Source organism: Amblyraja radiata, chromosome 2, assembly GCF_010909765.2.
Source record: "Amblyraja radiata isolate CabotCenter1 chromosome 2, sAmbRad1.1.pri, whole genome shotgun sequence".
In the NCBI taxonomy this organism is placed as follows: domain Eukaryota; kingdom Metazoa; phylum Chordata; class Chondrichthyes; order Rajiformes; family Rajidae; genus Amblyraja; species Amblyraja radiata.
In genome coordinates, this window is record NC_045957.1 from 132,570,890 (window position 1) to 132,586,133 (window position 15,244).

Here is a 15,244-nt window from a genome sequence, read left to right on the forward strand (position 1 = left end):
GCAGTTCGATATTTGCTCCAGATTCCAGCATCTGCAGAATCTTGTGTCTCCAACTCTGCAAGAAAATACTTAACCAGATTATTTGTGCTTGACGATGGTTTTGTTAATTATCCTTCAAAAACCCAGCATAAGACTTACTTTTTGCTTACCATGATTAGTGTCCATGAGGCGAAGAATCCGTATGGGGAACAGAAGGACGGTTCCGACGTGAATGGAAAAGGGGTGCAAGGAGCAAGAACAGACTCAGCAAGAGGAACCCCAGGGAAAGTGGGGAGAGGTGAAACTAAAAGTGACATTCGCAGTGACAGCCAAAAATCCAGGGCGAGCCACAAAAGTGTGGGCAGGGCAGCATCAAGCGGGGCCGCACGTGCACCCAATGCAGGGGACGATGAGGACAACGCCGCAAAGGTTATTCAGAGCAACTATCGTGGGCACCGAGAGAGAAAACGTCTGGAGGATGAGGGAAAGCTCCCTGGTCGAGGAAAACACAGTAGTAACACCCCAGAGGAAGAAGCCCACACTGTGAACATGGAGGCTAATGAACTACAGGGGAACGAGAAGGACGAACAGCAAGCAGCTGTGAAAATTCAAAGTAATTACAGAGGATTTAAGGAAAGAAAACAAATTCAAGACTGTGTTGAAAGGGAAGGAGAAATGTTTACAACTTTTTCAAAGCAGGTGGGTGTTATCAAGTATTTTGCTTGTTTCATATACTGGACATTAACTTTTGAAAGTCAGCTCAGTCGATGGAAATAATGACAGTATTTCCCCCTGATGGTCTGCATCCCAGGGTATTTGCGGAAGTGGCTCTAGAAATCGTGGACGCATTGGTGATCATTTTCCAATGTTCTATAGATTCAGGATCAGTTCATGCGGATTGGAGGGTAGCTAATGTTGTCCCACTTTTTAAGAAAGGTGGGAGAGAGGAAACAGGAAATTATAGACCAGTTAGCCTGACATCGGTGGTGGGGAAGATGCTGGAGTCAATTATAAAAGATGAAATAGTAGCACATTTAGATAGCAGTTACAGGATCGGTCCAAGTCAGCATGGATTTACGAAGGGGAAATCATGCTTGACTAATCTTCCGGCATTTTTTGAGGATGTAACTAGGAAAATTGACAAGAGAGAGCAAGTGGATGTAGTGTACCTGGACTTTCAGAAAACATTTGATATGGTCCCACATAGAAGATTAGTGAGTAAAATCAGAGCACATGGTATTTGGGGTTGGGTACTGACATGGATAGAAAATTGGTTGGCAGACAAGAAACAGAGAGTAGGGATTAACGGGTCCCTTTCAGAATGGCAGGCAGTGACTAGTGGGGTACCGCAAGGCTTGGTGCTGGGACCGTAGCTATTTACAATATACATCAATGATTTAGATGAAGGTATTAAAAGTAACATTAACAAATTTGCAGATGACACAAAGTGGGACTGTGAGGAGGATGTTATGATGATGCAGGGTGACTTGGACAGGTTGGGTGAGTGGGCAGATGCAGTTTAATAGTAAGGTTAAACGAGAACTTACCAGTTTGAAGTTTGATCTGTATTTTATGAGGAGTTACGATGAGGGATTACGTGAAGAAGCCCGCCACGACGCATGCGTATCATTCTTCAAAGCAGCGGTGTGAAATCACAGATAACTGTAATGACTAAACATAGTAAGATTAGAGAAGAGATACCAGTTGAGTATATGATCAAGGGTGGGAGCGGAGGGCACGTAATCCCTCATCGTAACTCCTCATAAAATACAGATCAAACTTCAAACTGGTAAGTTCTCGTTTAATCTTACTATTTTACTTCGGAGTCACGTGAGTGACTACGTGAAGATTTTAAAGCTCTGTGATTTCATGCCGTGGAAACGAGTCCATGCATCACGTCTGCCTTGATGACTGTAGGAGGAATTGTGTTAGCATAATTTGGACATGAATTCGACATTAAAATCATAAAATTTATTAACACAAATTTATAACCCCTTTTTATGCGTTTAAATTAATTTACAGAACTTAAAATTGGTTCTGCAAACGTTCCAGGTTTCATTACAGGTTTATTGTAAAAGAATTGGAATGTTTTTTCCCCAGACCATCCTGCTGCCTTGAGGATTTGGTCCATTGGTACATCCAACTGTATCGCTGCCGATGTAGCTGCAGCCCTGGTGGAATGAGATTTTAAAATATTAGTATCCACCCCAGCCTGTGTTAGCACCTGTTTCAGCCATCTTGAAATGGTCTGGACCGTCACTCTTTTGTGTGGTTGCTTGTGGCTGACCAAAAAGTGCCTTCTCATTGCCTCTTAGGATTTTCGTTTTCTCCATGTATAACGACAGATGTCTTACTATACACAGACGGTCATCTGTTGGGTATGACCTAAATTGTATATTGAGGCCTGCTGATCCCTGTCTGTTCTGCTTACTAACTCATAGATACGAAACGTAATATTTTCTGTTGAGGAAGTCATGTTGTCCAGTCTTAGTTTATGCAGTGACTGTACCCTCTGTGCCGTGACCAATGCCATTAGCATGACTGTTTTTAATGTCAGTCTGTGTAGGGACAGAGCTGTTGCTGGAGACCAATTCCTGAGCATCTTCAGGACAATACTTACATCCCATATTTGGGAGTACCTGGTTCTTGGGGGATTAGTATTAAAAATTCCCCTCATAAGTTTTGTTACCAGTGGGTGAGTCCCAACAGAGTAACGCTCTGTCCCCTGCCATAGGTAAGTCGATAGGGCACTTCTGGCGCAGTTGATGGCACTGTAACTGAGCCCCTCATCGTAGTGGAGGCCTGCCAGATATTCCAGAACAGACGGGATGTTCATGTCTCTGTAGGTGATGTTGTTTTTATGGCAGTGCATCACCCACTTCCTGATATAGACCAGATACTGTTTTTTGGTTGACTGTCTTTGGGCCGCCGAGATCATGTTCACTGTTCGGTCCGTCAGTCCCAGGTGTAGTAGAGGTGTTTTGAAACTCTAGAAATTAATAAGTTCAAATGTTTATGGCATGGGTGGCTATCCCTTGTTACGGGATGTAGCAATAAATCTGGTCTATGTGGGATGGTGATACATGGTTCTAATACCATGTTTAATACCACTGGGAACCATGGTTGAGTAGGCCAATCGGGTACTACCAAAATACCAGACGCAGAGTCTTGTTGTATTTTCCTTAATACCCGACTGATGAGGCAGAAAGGAGGGAATGCGTAAATAAACAATACCCAATGCAGCGAAAATGCATCTGTCGCCGCTGCCCCAGGGTCTGGTTCCCATGAAACATAATTTGATAACTGGTGGTTAAGTCTGGATGTGAATAGATTGATATCTGGTGTTCCATATTTTGTTGTAATATCAGCAAATACTTTTTTATTCAACATCCATTCGGTGTTTTCATTAAATTTGCGTGACCTGGTGTCTGCCACTAAATTTAGTCTTCCTGGTAGGTAAGTGGCTGATATCCAAATATCTCTCTGGATACACCATTGCCAAATTGTATTAGCCAGATTGTCACATGATGTCGATTTGTTTCCACCCATGTGGCTAATGTATGCTAGCACGGTGGTATTGTCTATCTGTAGTCTAACATGTTGGTGATATGACCCAGTGCAATATGACTTTAGGCCATGGAATACACCCAACATTTCCAGGTAGTTTATGCCCAGTGTGAGTAATAATGATGCCTCCTGAGCAGTCCATCTACCTCCACAGCTGGTGATGGTATTGGTGGCCCCCACCCAAGTGCACTGGCATCAGTTTGTAGTACCATGGAAGGGTTACTGACAATGATAGGATTGGAACAAAGCCAGATGTTATCTATCCACCATTTTAGTTCCATTTCAGCTTGATTGGTAGTTTCATAGGTCTGTCAAAGTGACCTGCATTAATTTAGAGTGCTTGTATTTTTGCTCTCTGTAAGTTTTGGTAATGTAGAGGTCTAAATTGTGTGGCTGGAAAGGCAGCCACCATTTTGTTAATTACTTTTGCTACCAATCTGATGGATGGTTTGCTGATGTCAATGAGGTTATTGCAAGCCTCTATTAAATCTCTAGCCTTTCCCTTAGGCAGAGTCACCGACATGTGAACTGAGTCAATGGTGAACCCCAATTAGTCCATAGTAGTGGAAGGCGTTAGTTTAGATTTAACTGGATGGATAATAAATCCCAGTTTTTCAAATAACTGTTTTGTGGCTGTTACAGTTTGTTTGGCCAATTCCAAAGTTTTGCCCACAATGAGTATGTCATCTAAATATGCCATGACTATGTGTTTACGTTTCCGTAGAAACGCTAGGGCTGGTTTCAAAATTTTGTGAACAGCCTGGGGCTGATGATAACTCATTTGGCAGTGCTTTATACTGCCAGAGTTGTCCCATCCAGTTGAATTTTAAGTAACATCTGTGGTCACCTCGTATAGGCACTGAATAGTAAGCATCTTTTAAATCGATGCTAGCCATGAAGTAACCTTTGGAAATTAATTGTTTAGCAGTAACAAAGGTTTCAATTTTGTCAGATCTATGATGATGCGACAACCACCATCTTTTTTGTTTTTGGTAAATATATTGGACACGAATTCTAATGGTTCGTGTTGAGTTTTCTCAATTACACCTTTTACGTAAAGCCGCTCCAGTTCAGCTTGCGCTTTTGATTTTTCTTTATCAGAAAGCACGAACATTTGGTTCGGTATAGGTTGAACTGGAGGGCTGTACTTGTGTATAAACTCTATTGTATATCCCTGGGTACTGCTTAAGATGTAAGTATCGGTTGTTAACATGCTCCATGCATTCAGAAAAGAGTGTAATCTCTCCCCAACCTCCATGCTCCCTGTATTTTGTAGGGAACCAGACCCACCTACCTCCATAGTTACCAGTGGCAGGTTTACTTCTTTTTGTAGGTTCTTCGCTGCTATTGTTGCGCTGGTGTCTGGATTTTCGGTTTGGTTGGCGTTGGAGGTCCCCGCATCTTCCAAGAAGGCCGGCCTGGGCCATGGCCTAAAAAAGACTCATGTTTTGAGTACCGGGCCTTCGAGCTTTCACCAGTTCTGCTGGTGGGTGCGTTGGGGTGCTGTCTTTGGCTGTAGTGGGTTTTTGTTGGAGTCCCTTTTATTAGTCCAGTAGGTTCTCTCGTTCCTGCACCCCTTGCACACTTGTCTTTCCTTCTGCGGACCCCTCTTCCAGGTCAGCCCAGAACTGACCCGCAGTGCTCCCCTCTGATGAGGTAGAAGCACTGTGCAGCCCTTCAAGAGGTACTGCTGTGGGTTTATCATAGGCCCACAGTGACCCGACTCCACCTCCCGGAGTCTGTCACGTTGGAGCAAATGCTCCACACACCGCTCCATCCGGCTCCAGCGCTCTCGGTCGCTGGCCGCCCGCGGTTGTTTAAAGTCGGGCTCCTCTGATTCCACGACCTTGTTTGTTTTTGTGTCTAGCCTTTCCGCCCAGCCGCGTGGATCTGGCCGGTGCGGAGGCGACATCGGGCACAGCTCATCCCGCTATCGGTGATCCGAGTGCCGCTGGCTGCTGCTGGCTGCCCGCTGCTCCGCGGTCCTCCCTCACCAGCTTTGTCCTTACTGCCTTGCCGCGGAGTGGATCTGGCCAGTGCGGAGGCGACATCGGGCACAGCTGATCCCATTATAGGTGATTCAAGTGCCGCTGGCCGCTGCTGGCCCACCAGCTTTGTCGCAGCCCGTTGGTTTCTCCACCTGTAATCAGCATGGGAAAACACAAAAAGACCGCAGCTTTTACCTGCAGGTCCAGGTTAAAATTGTCGCTATGGGGGAACGTCGTTCCACCCCGCCTCCTGCCATTTTCGACTTGTCAAAAAGCCGACGGCCCCATTTGAATAGTCTCCCGCCCGGCCGTGGTGTTCTTGCCGCGCGGGATCAAAAGTCGGCACAGCTGATCCCTTACGGGGCTTGTGCCTTCAGCTGCTGCTGGCTCCCGCAACTTTGCGGTCCTCCCCAGCCAGCTTCACTCGCAGCACTTGTGGACACTATTTTGTCCAGCTTCCCCCCCCCCCCCGTGTAAAAACAGCGCGGGGACAAACACTACCGCAGAGTAAATCACTTACCTGCAGGTTGCGGTTTCAAACTTACCGCTGTGGGGGAACGCTCCACCCCGCCTGTCGTTTCGCAAGCGTGAAAGTGATATGACACGCATGTGTCGTGGCGGGCTTCTTCACGTAGTCACTCACGTGACTCCGAAGTAAAATTTGGATAAATGTAAGGTTATCCACTTTGGTGGCAAAAACAGGAAGGCAGATTGTTATCTGAATGATATCAAGTTGGGAAAAGGGGAAGTACATCGAGATCTGGGGGTCCTTGTTCATCAGTCACTGAAAATAAGCATGCAGGTACAGCAGACAGTGAAGAAAGCGAATGGCATGTTGGCCTTCATAACAAGATGAGATGAGTATAGGAGCAAAGAAGTCCATCTGCAGTTGTACGGGGCCCTAGTGAAACCACACCTGGAGTATTGTGTGCAGTTTTGGTCTCCAAATTTGAGGAAGGACATTCTTGCTATTGAGAGAGTGCAGCGTAGGATAATTCCCGGAATAGTGGGACTGTCATATGTTGATAGAATGGAGCGGCAGGGCTTGTATACTCTGGAATTTAGAAGGATGAGAGGGTATCTAATTGAAACATGTAAGATTATTAAGGATTTGAACATGCTAGAGGTGGGAAACATGTTCCAGATGTTGGGGGAGTCTAGAACCAGGGGCTACAATTTAAAAATAAGCCATTTAGAATGGAGATGAGAAAAAAAAAAGAAAGAGGGTTGTGAATCTGTAGAATTCACTGCCTCAGGTCAATTCTCTGGATGCTTTCAAGAGAGATTTAGATAGAGCTCTTAAAGGTAGTGGAGTCAGGGAATATGGGGAGAAGGCAGGAACGGGGTACTGATTGAGGATGATCAGCCATGATCACAGTGAATGGCGGTGCTGGCTCGAAGGGCCGAATGGCCTACTCCTGCACCTATTGTCTATTGTATATTGAGATATAAAGAAATTGTGCCTAGTAGAGAACATTGGGATTGATACCCAAACAAGAATACTCCGAAACCCTTCATCTTAATTCATCAATGAATGTCAGATTCCTAACGAGAAGAAAAAGGATTTCTTATCACCCTAAAAATTGGAAATAGCAGAACTTAAGTATTAATGTGCATGTCAGAATTAATATAGATAGGGTTAATTGATGAAGCAAACATAGACAATTCTATAATGTCATAATAATATCATGATAACTCCTTTTGATTATAACTCTATGGCTGTGACCAATATCAGTGGTCGATACAATTTAATACAACTAACTTGTGGTTGGTCTCCCTAGATATGTAGAAAGAAAAATAATTGGATTGTTAGCAAACTCAAAGCTAACATGCTTACATGCAGAAACGTTATTAACTTACATGGAGTCATCTTTATGATCTGGTGTAGGTAAATGTGTTGCCTTATTTGTCTCTGGAAAGTTAATGTTTATTTTTTGAGACATTCAGAGTGATGAAGTTCCATTTGTAAAAATCCTACCAGGTTTCTTCCTGAAACAAATGCTGGGAAATCTGCCCAAACCCACCCGTATGTTACTAATTGCCAGACTCAGCAGCTTGTGAAATATGACTTTGCATAAAACTAATAGCTGCTATCTTTATCATTTTTCTAAAGCACATTCAAATATGATTTAGAAAATTATCCTGATCTATCTTCAATATCATTGGGAAACATTTTAAGTAGTAATGGAAGATGTTACAGCAGAATGTTTGGGCTGACTGGTTAGCACGCAACAAAAAGTTTTCACTGTACTTCGGTACAAGTGACAATAAACTAACCTAAAACTAATACTAAACTAAAACTGTCCTTCATAATGTCCAATGGACATTCAAAAAACAGAACATGCTGGACACACTCAGGCCCCTATCCCTGAACTCTATCTCCATTACATTGACGACTGCATTGGTGCTACCTCCTGCACCCATGCAGAACTCATGGACTTCACTGGACCTTATAGTGCATGTGACAAATAAATGTGAACCTTGAACCTCCATCAACTTCCCCACCACTTTTCTATCCTGCGCTCAAATTTACTTGGACCATCTTCGACGCCTCTCTCCCCTTTCTTGATCTCCCAGTCTCCATCATAAGAAATAGACTATCGATTGACATCTATTACAAACCCACTGACTCCCACAAATGTCTCAACTACACTTCTTCCCACCCTGCTTCCTGCAAAGACTCGATCCCCTACTCCCAATTCCTCTGTCTACGCTACATCTGCGCCCAAGATGAGGTGTTCCATTACATCCGAGATGTTTCATTATTTAGGGAACGGGGGTTCCCCTCTCCCACCATAGACGAGGCCCTCACTCATGTCTCCTCAGTATCCCGCTTCTGTGCCCTTGCTCCCCTGCCCTTAGTCGCAACAGAGTCAGAGTCCCCTGAGTCCTTACCTTTCACCCATCAGCCGTCGCATACAACACATAATCCTCTGAAATTGTTGCCACCACCAACAGAATCCCAACACTAGTCACATTTTCCCATCTCCACCACTTTCCGCCTTCCGCAGAGACCGTTCCCTCTGCAACTCCCTGGTTAACTCATCCCTTCCCACCCAAACCACCCGCTCCCCAGGTACCTTCCCCTGCAACCGCAGAAGATGCAACACCTGTCCTATACCTCCTCCCTCGACGCTCTCCTGGGACCCCGACAGTCCTTTCAGGTTAGGCAGAGGTTAACTTGCACCTCCTCCAACCTCATCTACTGTATCTGTTGTTCAAAATGTGGACTCTTAACACATCGGCGAGACCAAACGTAGACTGGGCGCTCGTTTTGCTGACCTCCTTCGCTCAACCCGCCTGAACCTAATTTCCGGTTCATCAGAACCTGCTGAGTTTTTCAAAATGCATGTTTGATTTTCAATTAAAAAACATATTTGTTATGTTCTTTAAATTAGATAACAAAACGTTCCAGTGACTTCCTGCTTGCCCAGAAGAAGCTTAATGATGTCTTTGCCTCACACTATCTGACGTCTAAGAGCCAAGATCTACAAGCTGTGAATAAGCAATCGAAAGGGAGTCCATCATCAGTGCAGCTTCAGCCAGGTTTGTCTATGTTGTTCCTTTACAGCAACACAATGTTTAGAATAAAATAAGAACCTGAAGAAACATGGGTTTCCACTACAAAGTGGCCTTTACTGCAACAAACTGCCTGGAGTGATGGGAAGATGCTGGGGAGCAGAGCAAATTAAAATAATGGCTTTCGAAAAGCTTTCAAAGCTGGTGAGGCCTGTCCCACTAGCATGCGACCTGCATGCGGCAAGCGCGACCAAACCGGAAGCGGGGGGCGAGCGAAGGTCGAGTGATCCCCGTACAGGGCCGGTCCCACCAGCATGCGCCTGCATGCGGCGAGCGCGACCAAACCAGAAGTGGGGGCCGCACGGAGGTCGAGTGAGTGACGTGAAGTTCGAGCGAAGTCCGCGGGAAGTTCGCGCGTGACGCAAGGCATCGAGACGCTGCGTACGGCGTCGAGACGCTGCGCACACCCGTCAAGGCAGTGCGTATGGCGTCAAGACAGCTGCGGGCTGGCAGATCGTTGCCCCACAGAAGGTCGTTGCCCCACCGTCAGTTTTTCGGAGCCTCGTGCGATGTCAGGACCAGCTCCACACAACTCCATACGACTCCAGCGATCGAAGTGGGACCGGTCCCGCGAGGCTGTACGGCTCAAGCGACCACGTTAGGTCGCGCTTGCCGCATGGAGTCGCATGCTCGTGGGACAGGCCCTTCAGTAAAATGCAAATGCCTGGCATGGAAATTCCAGGGCGGCGTTCCGTGGTGCAGTGGGTAGTGCTGTGGTATCACAGCTCCTGCAATCCCGGTTTGATCCCAACTGCCATTACTGTCTATGGGGAATTTGCAAGTGTTTTCTGATGACCATATGGGTTTCCCTGGGGTAGAACGTGTAGCAGTGCAGCACAGGAAGAGGCCCTGTGGCCCACAATCTCCTTGCCAAACATGGTGCCAAGATAAACAAAACTCATCTGGCTACACATGATCCATATAATAATAATAATAATAATATCTTTTATTGTCATTGCACGTCAGTGCAACGAGATTTAGTATGCAGCTCCACTGATGTACAAGAAAGGTAAATAAATACAATACATAAATAAACAAGCTGAATTGATTGACGTGACCATCTGAGGGAGACTGTCCAAAGGGAGTGGGTGGGGGGGCACTCATTAGGGCCGGTTCAGAGCCGCTATAGCTCTTGGAATAAAACTGTTCCTGAGTCTGGAGGTTCGGGCGTAGAAGGCCTTGTAACGTCTGCCGGAGGGAAGTAGTTGAAACAGACCGTGGCAGGGGTGTGATGAGTCCTTATGGATGCTGAGGGCCTTCCTGAGGCACCGCGTGTGGTAGATGCCCTCCAAGGCTGGTAGCTCTGTCCCGATGATCCGCTGCGCTCTGTTGACGACGCGCTGAAGAGCTCTCCTCTCCGCCTCCGTGCAGCTGAGATACCACACAGAGATGCCATACGTTAGTATGCTCTCTGTGGTGCAGCGGTAGAATGTTGTCAGCACCTGTTGGGGCAGACCAGCCTTTTTTAATGTCCTCAGGAAGAACAGTCGTTGCTGTGCCTTCTTGACCAGCGCGGCGGTGTTTGTGGACCATGTGAGGTCTTCTGAAAAGTGAGTGCCCAGAAACTTAAAGCTGGACACTCTCTCCACACTTTGCCCGTAAATGGAGATTGGGGCGTATTCTCCAGAATGGGACCTCCTGAAGTCAATAATCAGCTCCTTGGAGGTGTTTAGTGCCAAGTTGTTATTGGCGCACCAGTCCGCCAGGTTCTGCACCTCCGCTCTGTAGTTTGTTTCCTCACTGTTGGTGATCAGCCCAATCACTGTTGTGTCGTCTGCAAACTTCACGATGGTGTTGGTGTCAAATGCAGGGACACAGTCATGAGTGAAGGGGGAGTAGAGCACGGGGCTTAGTACACAACCCTGTGGTGTGCTGGTGCTCAGGGTGATGGTGGAGGACAGGTGCGGGCCCAGCCCAGGGCCCATTTCCCTGCAGATCCATATGCCTATCTAAAAACCTGTTAAATGCCACTATTGCATCTGCCTCCACCATCACCCATAGCAGCGTGTTCCAGGCACCTATCATTCTATATGTAAAATAAAGACTTACTCTACACATGACCTTCAAGAAAGGACCAACATTACCAAAAGAGTACTTATTGTAACTTTGTTGGTGCCTTTGTGGCGATTATTTTGTGTACATTGTATGCAAAAACAAAGAATTCCACTGTACCTAGGTACATGTGACAATAAAGTGACATCATCATCATTTCCACCCTGGGAAAAATTCTGATTTACCACTCTTCTATGTCTCTCATAACTTTATATACTTCTATCAGCTCTCCCGTCAGCCCCTGGAGAAATGCTCCAGAGAGATGCTCCAGCATCTTCCCACATCCCATAGATGTACTGCTTCTTGGCTGCTTGTATTAATCCTGGTGTAAATGCGTACTGGGAGAATCAATTGAATTGCATGTGAGAGATGCCTTCCCCAGTCATGCTACACCCATAAAGAGAAAGGCCCATATATTTATATTCCAATATCGAGGCAAGTCATGTCATTTTAAACCCTTAGGCATGTTTGGTGTTCATAACGAGGAGAGAAAGACAGCAAAAAGTAGATGCTGACTGCAATTAAACAACACGCCAACAATCTGATAAATCAAGCAATTCTGGTGGAACCTGCATGATTTGCAAGCACTAAGACATCCTGCAACAGACAGTTTTAGACTTGCAAGCCTAAGTGGCAAGGAACAGTAAAATTGAAAAGCAACATGTAGAGAGTGTGTGTAAATTCAGACAGATGTTTGGGCAGCCCAGTCCCATCAGCTGTAATAATTTCTTATTGTATGTTTACAAAGTGATGATATAATGGCTGAGGTATGCTTTCATGACAAGAAGTGAATTATAACAGCAATCAGTGCAGGTTTGATGAGAGAGCCAAACCTCTATTGTGTGTGACATGAGATGTTATCTGGCTTTCATAGATTTACCATTGCCCACGAGGATGTTGCCAGAACATAAGGGTTAGCGCTATAGTGAGACATTGGCGAGCTAGGGGTTTATTCCATGGAGCACAGGAGGCTATAGGGTGATCTTATAGATGAGTGTAAAATCATGAGGGGAATTGAGGTAAATGACTGAGTCTTTTACCCAAAGTAGGGGATCAAAAACATAAGGTTTTAAGTGAGAGGGGAAAGATTTAATAGGAATCTGAGGGACAACTTTTTCACACAGAGGGTGGTGGGTATATGGAATGAGAGCTGGAAGAGGTAGTTGAAGCAGAAACTATAACAACATTATCGACATTTGTACAGGTGCATGAGTAGGAAAGGTTTAGAGAGATGTGGTCCAAACACGGGCAGGTCAGATTAGCGTAGTCGGCATAGGCAAACCGGACCAAAGAGTCTGTTTCCCTGCTGTTTAACTCAATGGCTTTATGACTCTATGAGTCTAGGACTCTGTGACTTTATAACAGGTAATGCAACACAGAAAAATCAATACAATGCAAAGTAGTGTTATACCCATAGTGCAGATCAAATAAAATACAAGGACAACAATGCATTTGGGAGATTGGGACTACACCTTTAGTTTATGAGAGACCTGTTCAGTAGTCTGTTAATAACTTGGAAGAAACTGTTCCTGAATCTGTTGGTACATGCTTTCAGACGTTTGTATCTTCTGCCTGACAGGAGAGGGAGAAGAGGGAATGGCCAGGGTGTGAGTGGTCCATGATTATGTTGGCAATCTGAAGAGTCTGTTTCACATGATGGATTGGAGTGTATTCACAACCCTCTGTAGTTTCTCATGCTCTTGAGCAGAGCAGTTGACAAACCAAGTTGCAATATATGCAAATTGGAAGCTTTCTATGGTACATCCGTAGAAATTGGTAAGAGTCATTGGGGACATGCTGAATGCCCTTACTCTTCTGAGGAAGCTGAGGCAATGGTGTTTTTTCTTGACAGTGGCGTCAATGTGGTTGGACTCCGACAAGTTGTCGGTGATATTTATGCCCCAGAACTATCAGCTTTCCACTATCTCACTTCAACATTATGCATACTGACTGGGCCTGTGCCCTGTTTCCTAAAATTGATGACCAGCTCTTTTGTCTTGCTGACATTGAGGGAGCGGTTGTTGGTGTGACACCATGTTATTAAGCTCTCGATCTCCTTCCTGTACTCAGTATCATCATTGTTTGTGATCCAGCCCACTGCAGTGCTGAACAGAGCTCAAGCAGACTTTGTCTCCACTGTCATATGACTCTATAGGAAACATACTAATGGGCTGAGAATGCAGTCTTGTGAGGTACCAGTGTTGAGAATTGTTGTAGAGGATGTTTTGTCATCTATCTTCAATTATTATTGCCTAAGGGTCAGGAAGTTCATGTTCATAAGTAATAGGAGCTGATTTAGGCCATTCAGCCCTTTAAGTCTACTACACCAATGAATCATGGCTTATTGATCCCTCTCAAACCCATTCTCCTGCCTTCTCTGCATAACCCCTGACACCCGTTCTAATCAAGAATCTAAGAATCAAGGAAGTTGAGGATCTCATTGCAGATGGCCATGTTGATCTTTAGCAAGAGATTATGTCAATGGTACTAGAGCCTATTCATAAACTAATTGCATTTTTAAGTGAGTAATATGAGCAATGGGATAAATGTCAAATCAAAAGCAACCAGGAAGTTCTATAAGATTGTCCATTGGGATGTCAACTGGGCTTCCTGTTTGCAAAGGTTCCTCTTTACAACCAAGGTATTAATCAATAGATGATGGAACTAAATCAATCTCCCACTAACAATATAGAAGACATCCTCATGTTTATATTTACCATATCATAGTGAATAACATTTGTCAAAACATGCCTAACTCCCCTCTGTTCTTTATTCACTGCATGCAGATTGTTGTCTCATTACTGCACAGATTTCTGTGCTCTCCATGTGACCAGTTCCCTGATGTGACTCTTAAAATACGAGCAGGAGTCAGTAAGGCCTTTGATAATGTTCCGCATGGTAGGCTGTTCTGGAAGGTTAGATCGCATGGCATCCAGGGAGAGCTACCCCAACTTGATACAGAATTGGTTTCACGGAAGGAAGCAGAGAGTGGTGGTGAAAGGTTGTCTATCGGACAGGAGGCCTATGACTAGTGGTGTGCCTCAGGGATCATTGCTGGGGCCATTACTGTTTGTGGTTTATATTAATGATATAGATATGAATACGCAAGGCACGATTAGTACGTTTGCAGATGATACTAAAGTAGGTGGTATCATTGAGAGTGAAGAGGATTATCAAAAATCACAGCAGCACCTGGATCAGCTGGGCAAGGGGCTGAAGAATGGTGAATGGAATTCAATGCAGCTAAGTGTGAGACGATACAATTTGGGAAGGATCTTCACAGGGAATGGTTGGGTCCTGAGGAGTATTGTAGAGCAGCTAGCACTAGGAGTACACGCGAATAGTTCCCTGAAAGTAGCATTGCAAGTAGATAAGGTGGTAAGACAGCTTGTGGTACATTGGTCTTTATCAGTCAGGGTATGGAGTATAGAAGTTGGGACATTCTGGTACAGTTGTACAAGAAGTTTGTGAGGCCACATTTGGAGTATTCTGTTCCGTTTTGGTCACCCTTGTATCGGAAGGAAGTATAGAAAGAGTCTAGAAAGAAGTTTAGAAAGCTAGAAAGAGTGCAGAGAAAGTTTACGAGGGTATTGCCAGGACTTGAGTGTCTGAGCTACTGGCAGAGATTGGGCAAGCTGGGGCTGTGGCTGTATTCCTTGGAGTGCAGGAGGCTATAGGGTGATCTTGTAGATTAATATAAAATCATGAGGGGAATTGGGGTAAATGCACAGAATCTTTTACCCAGGGTATGGGATCCAAGAACTAGAGTACATAGGTTTAAGGAGAGCGGGGTAAGATTAATGAGGAACCTGAGGGGAAATGTTTTTACTCAAGGTGGTGGGTATATGGGATGAGCTACCAGAGGAAGTAGTTGAGGCAAGTGCAATAACATTTGAAAGACACGGCGTCGGGTACATGGATAGGAAAGGTTTAGGGGATATGGACTAAGTGCGAGCAGATTGGACAAGCTTGGTCAAACGTAACCCCACTTTTTAAGAAGGGAGGGAGAGAGAAAACGGGGAATTACAGACCAGTTAGTCTAACATCGGTAGTGGGGAAACTGCTAGAGTCAGTTATTA

General features: G+C 45.1%; 1 protein-coding gene across 5 annotated transcripts in view; it reads left to right on the plus strand.

The window, feature by feature from the left end:
- The window catches only part of myo3a (myosin IIIA), a 312,459-nt gene that overhangs the window by 246,131 nt on the left and 51,084 nt on the right, over positions 1-15,244 (plus strand). For all 5 annotated transcript variants that reach the window (XM_033015890.1, XM_033015903.1, XM_033015896.1 and 2 more), the window contains 2 exons: positions 159-678; positions 8,933-9,080. In XM_033015890.1, the coding sequence (XP_032871781.1) occupies positions 159-678; positions 8,933-9,080 (668 nt within the window). The remainder of the gene's footprint in view (positions 1-158; positions 679-8,932; positions 9,081-15,244) is intronic.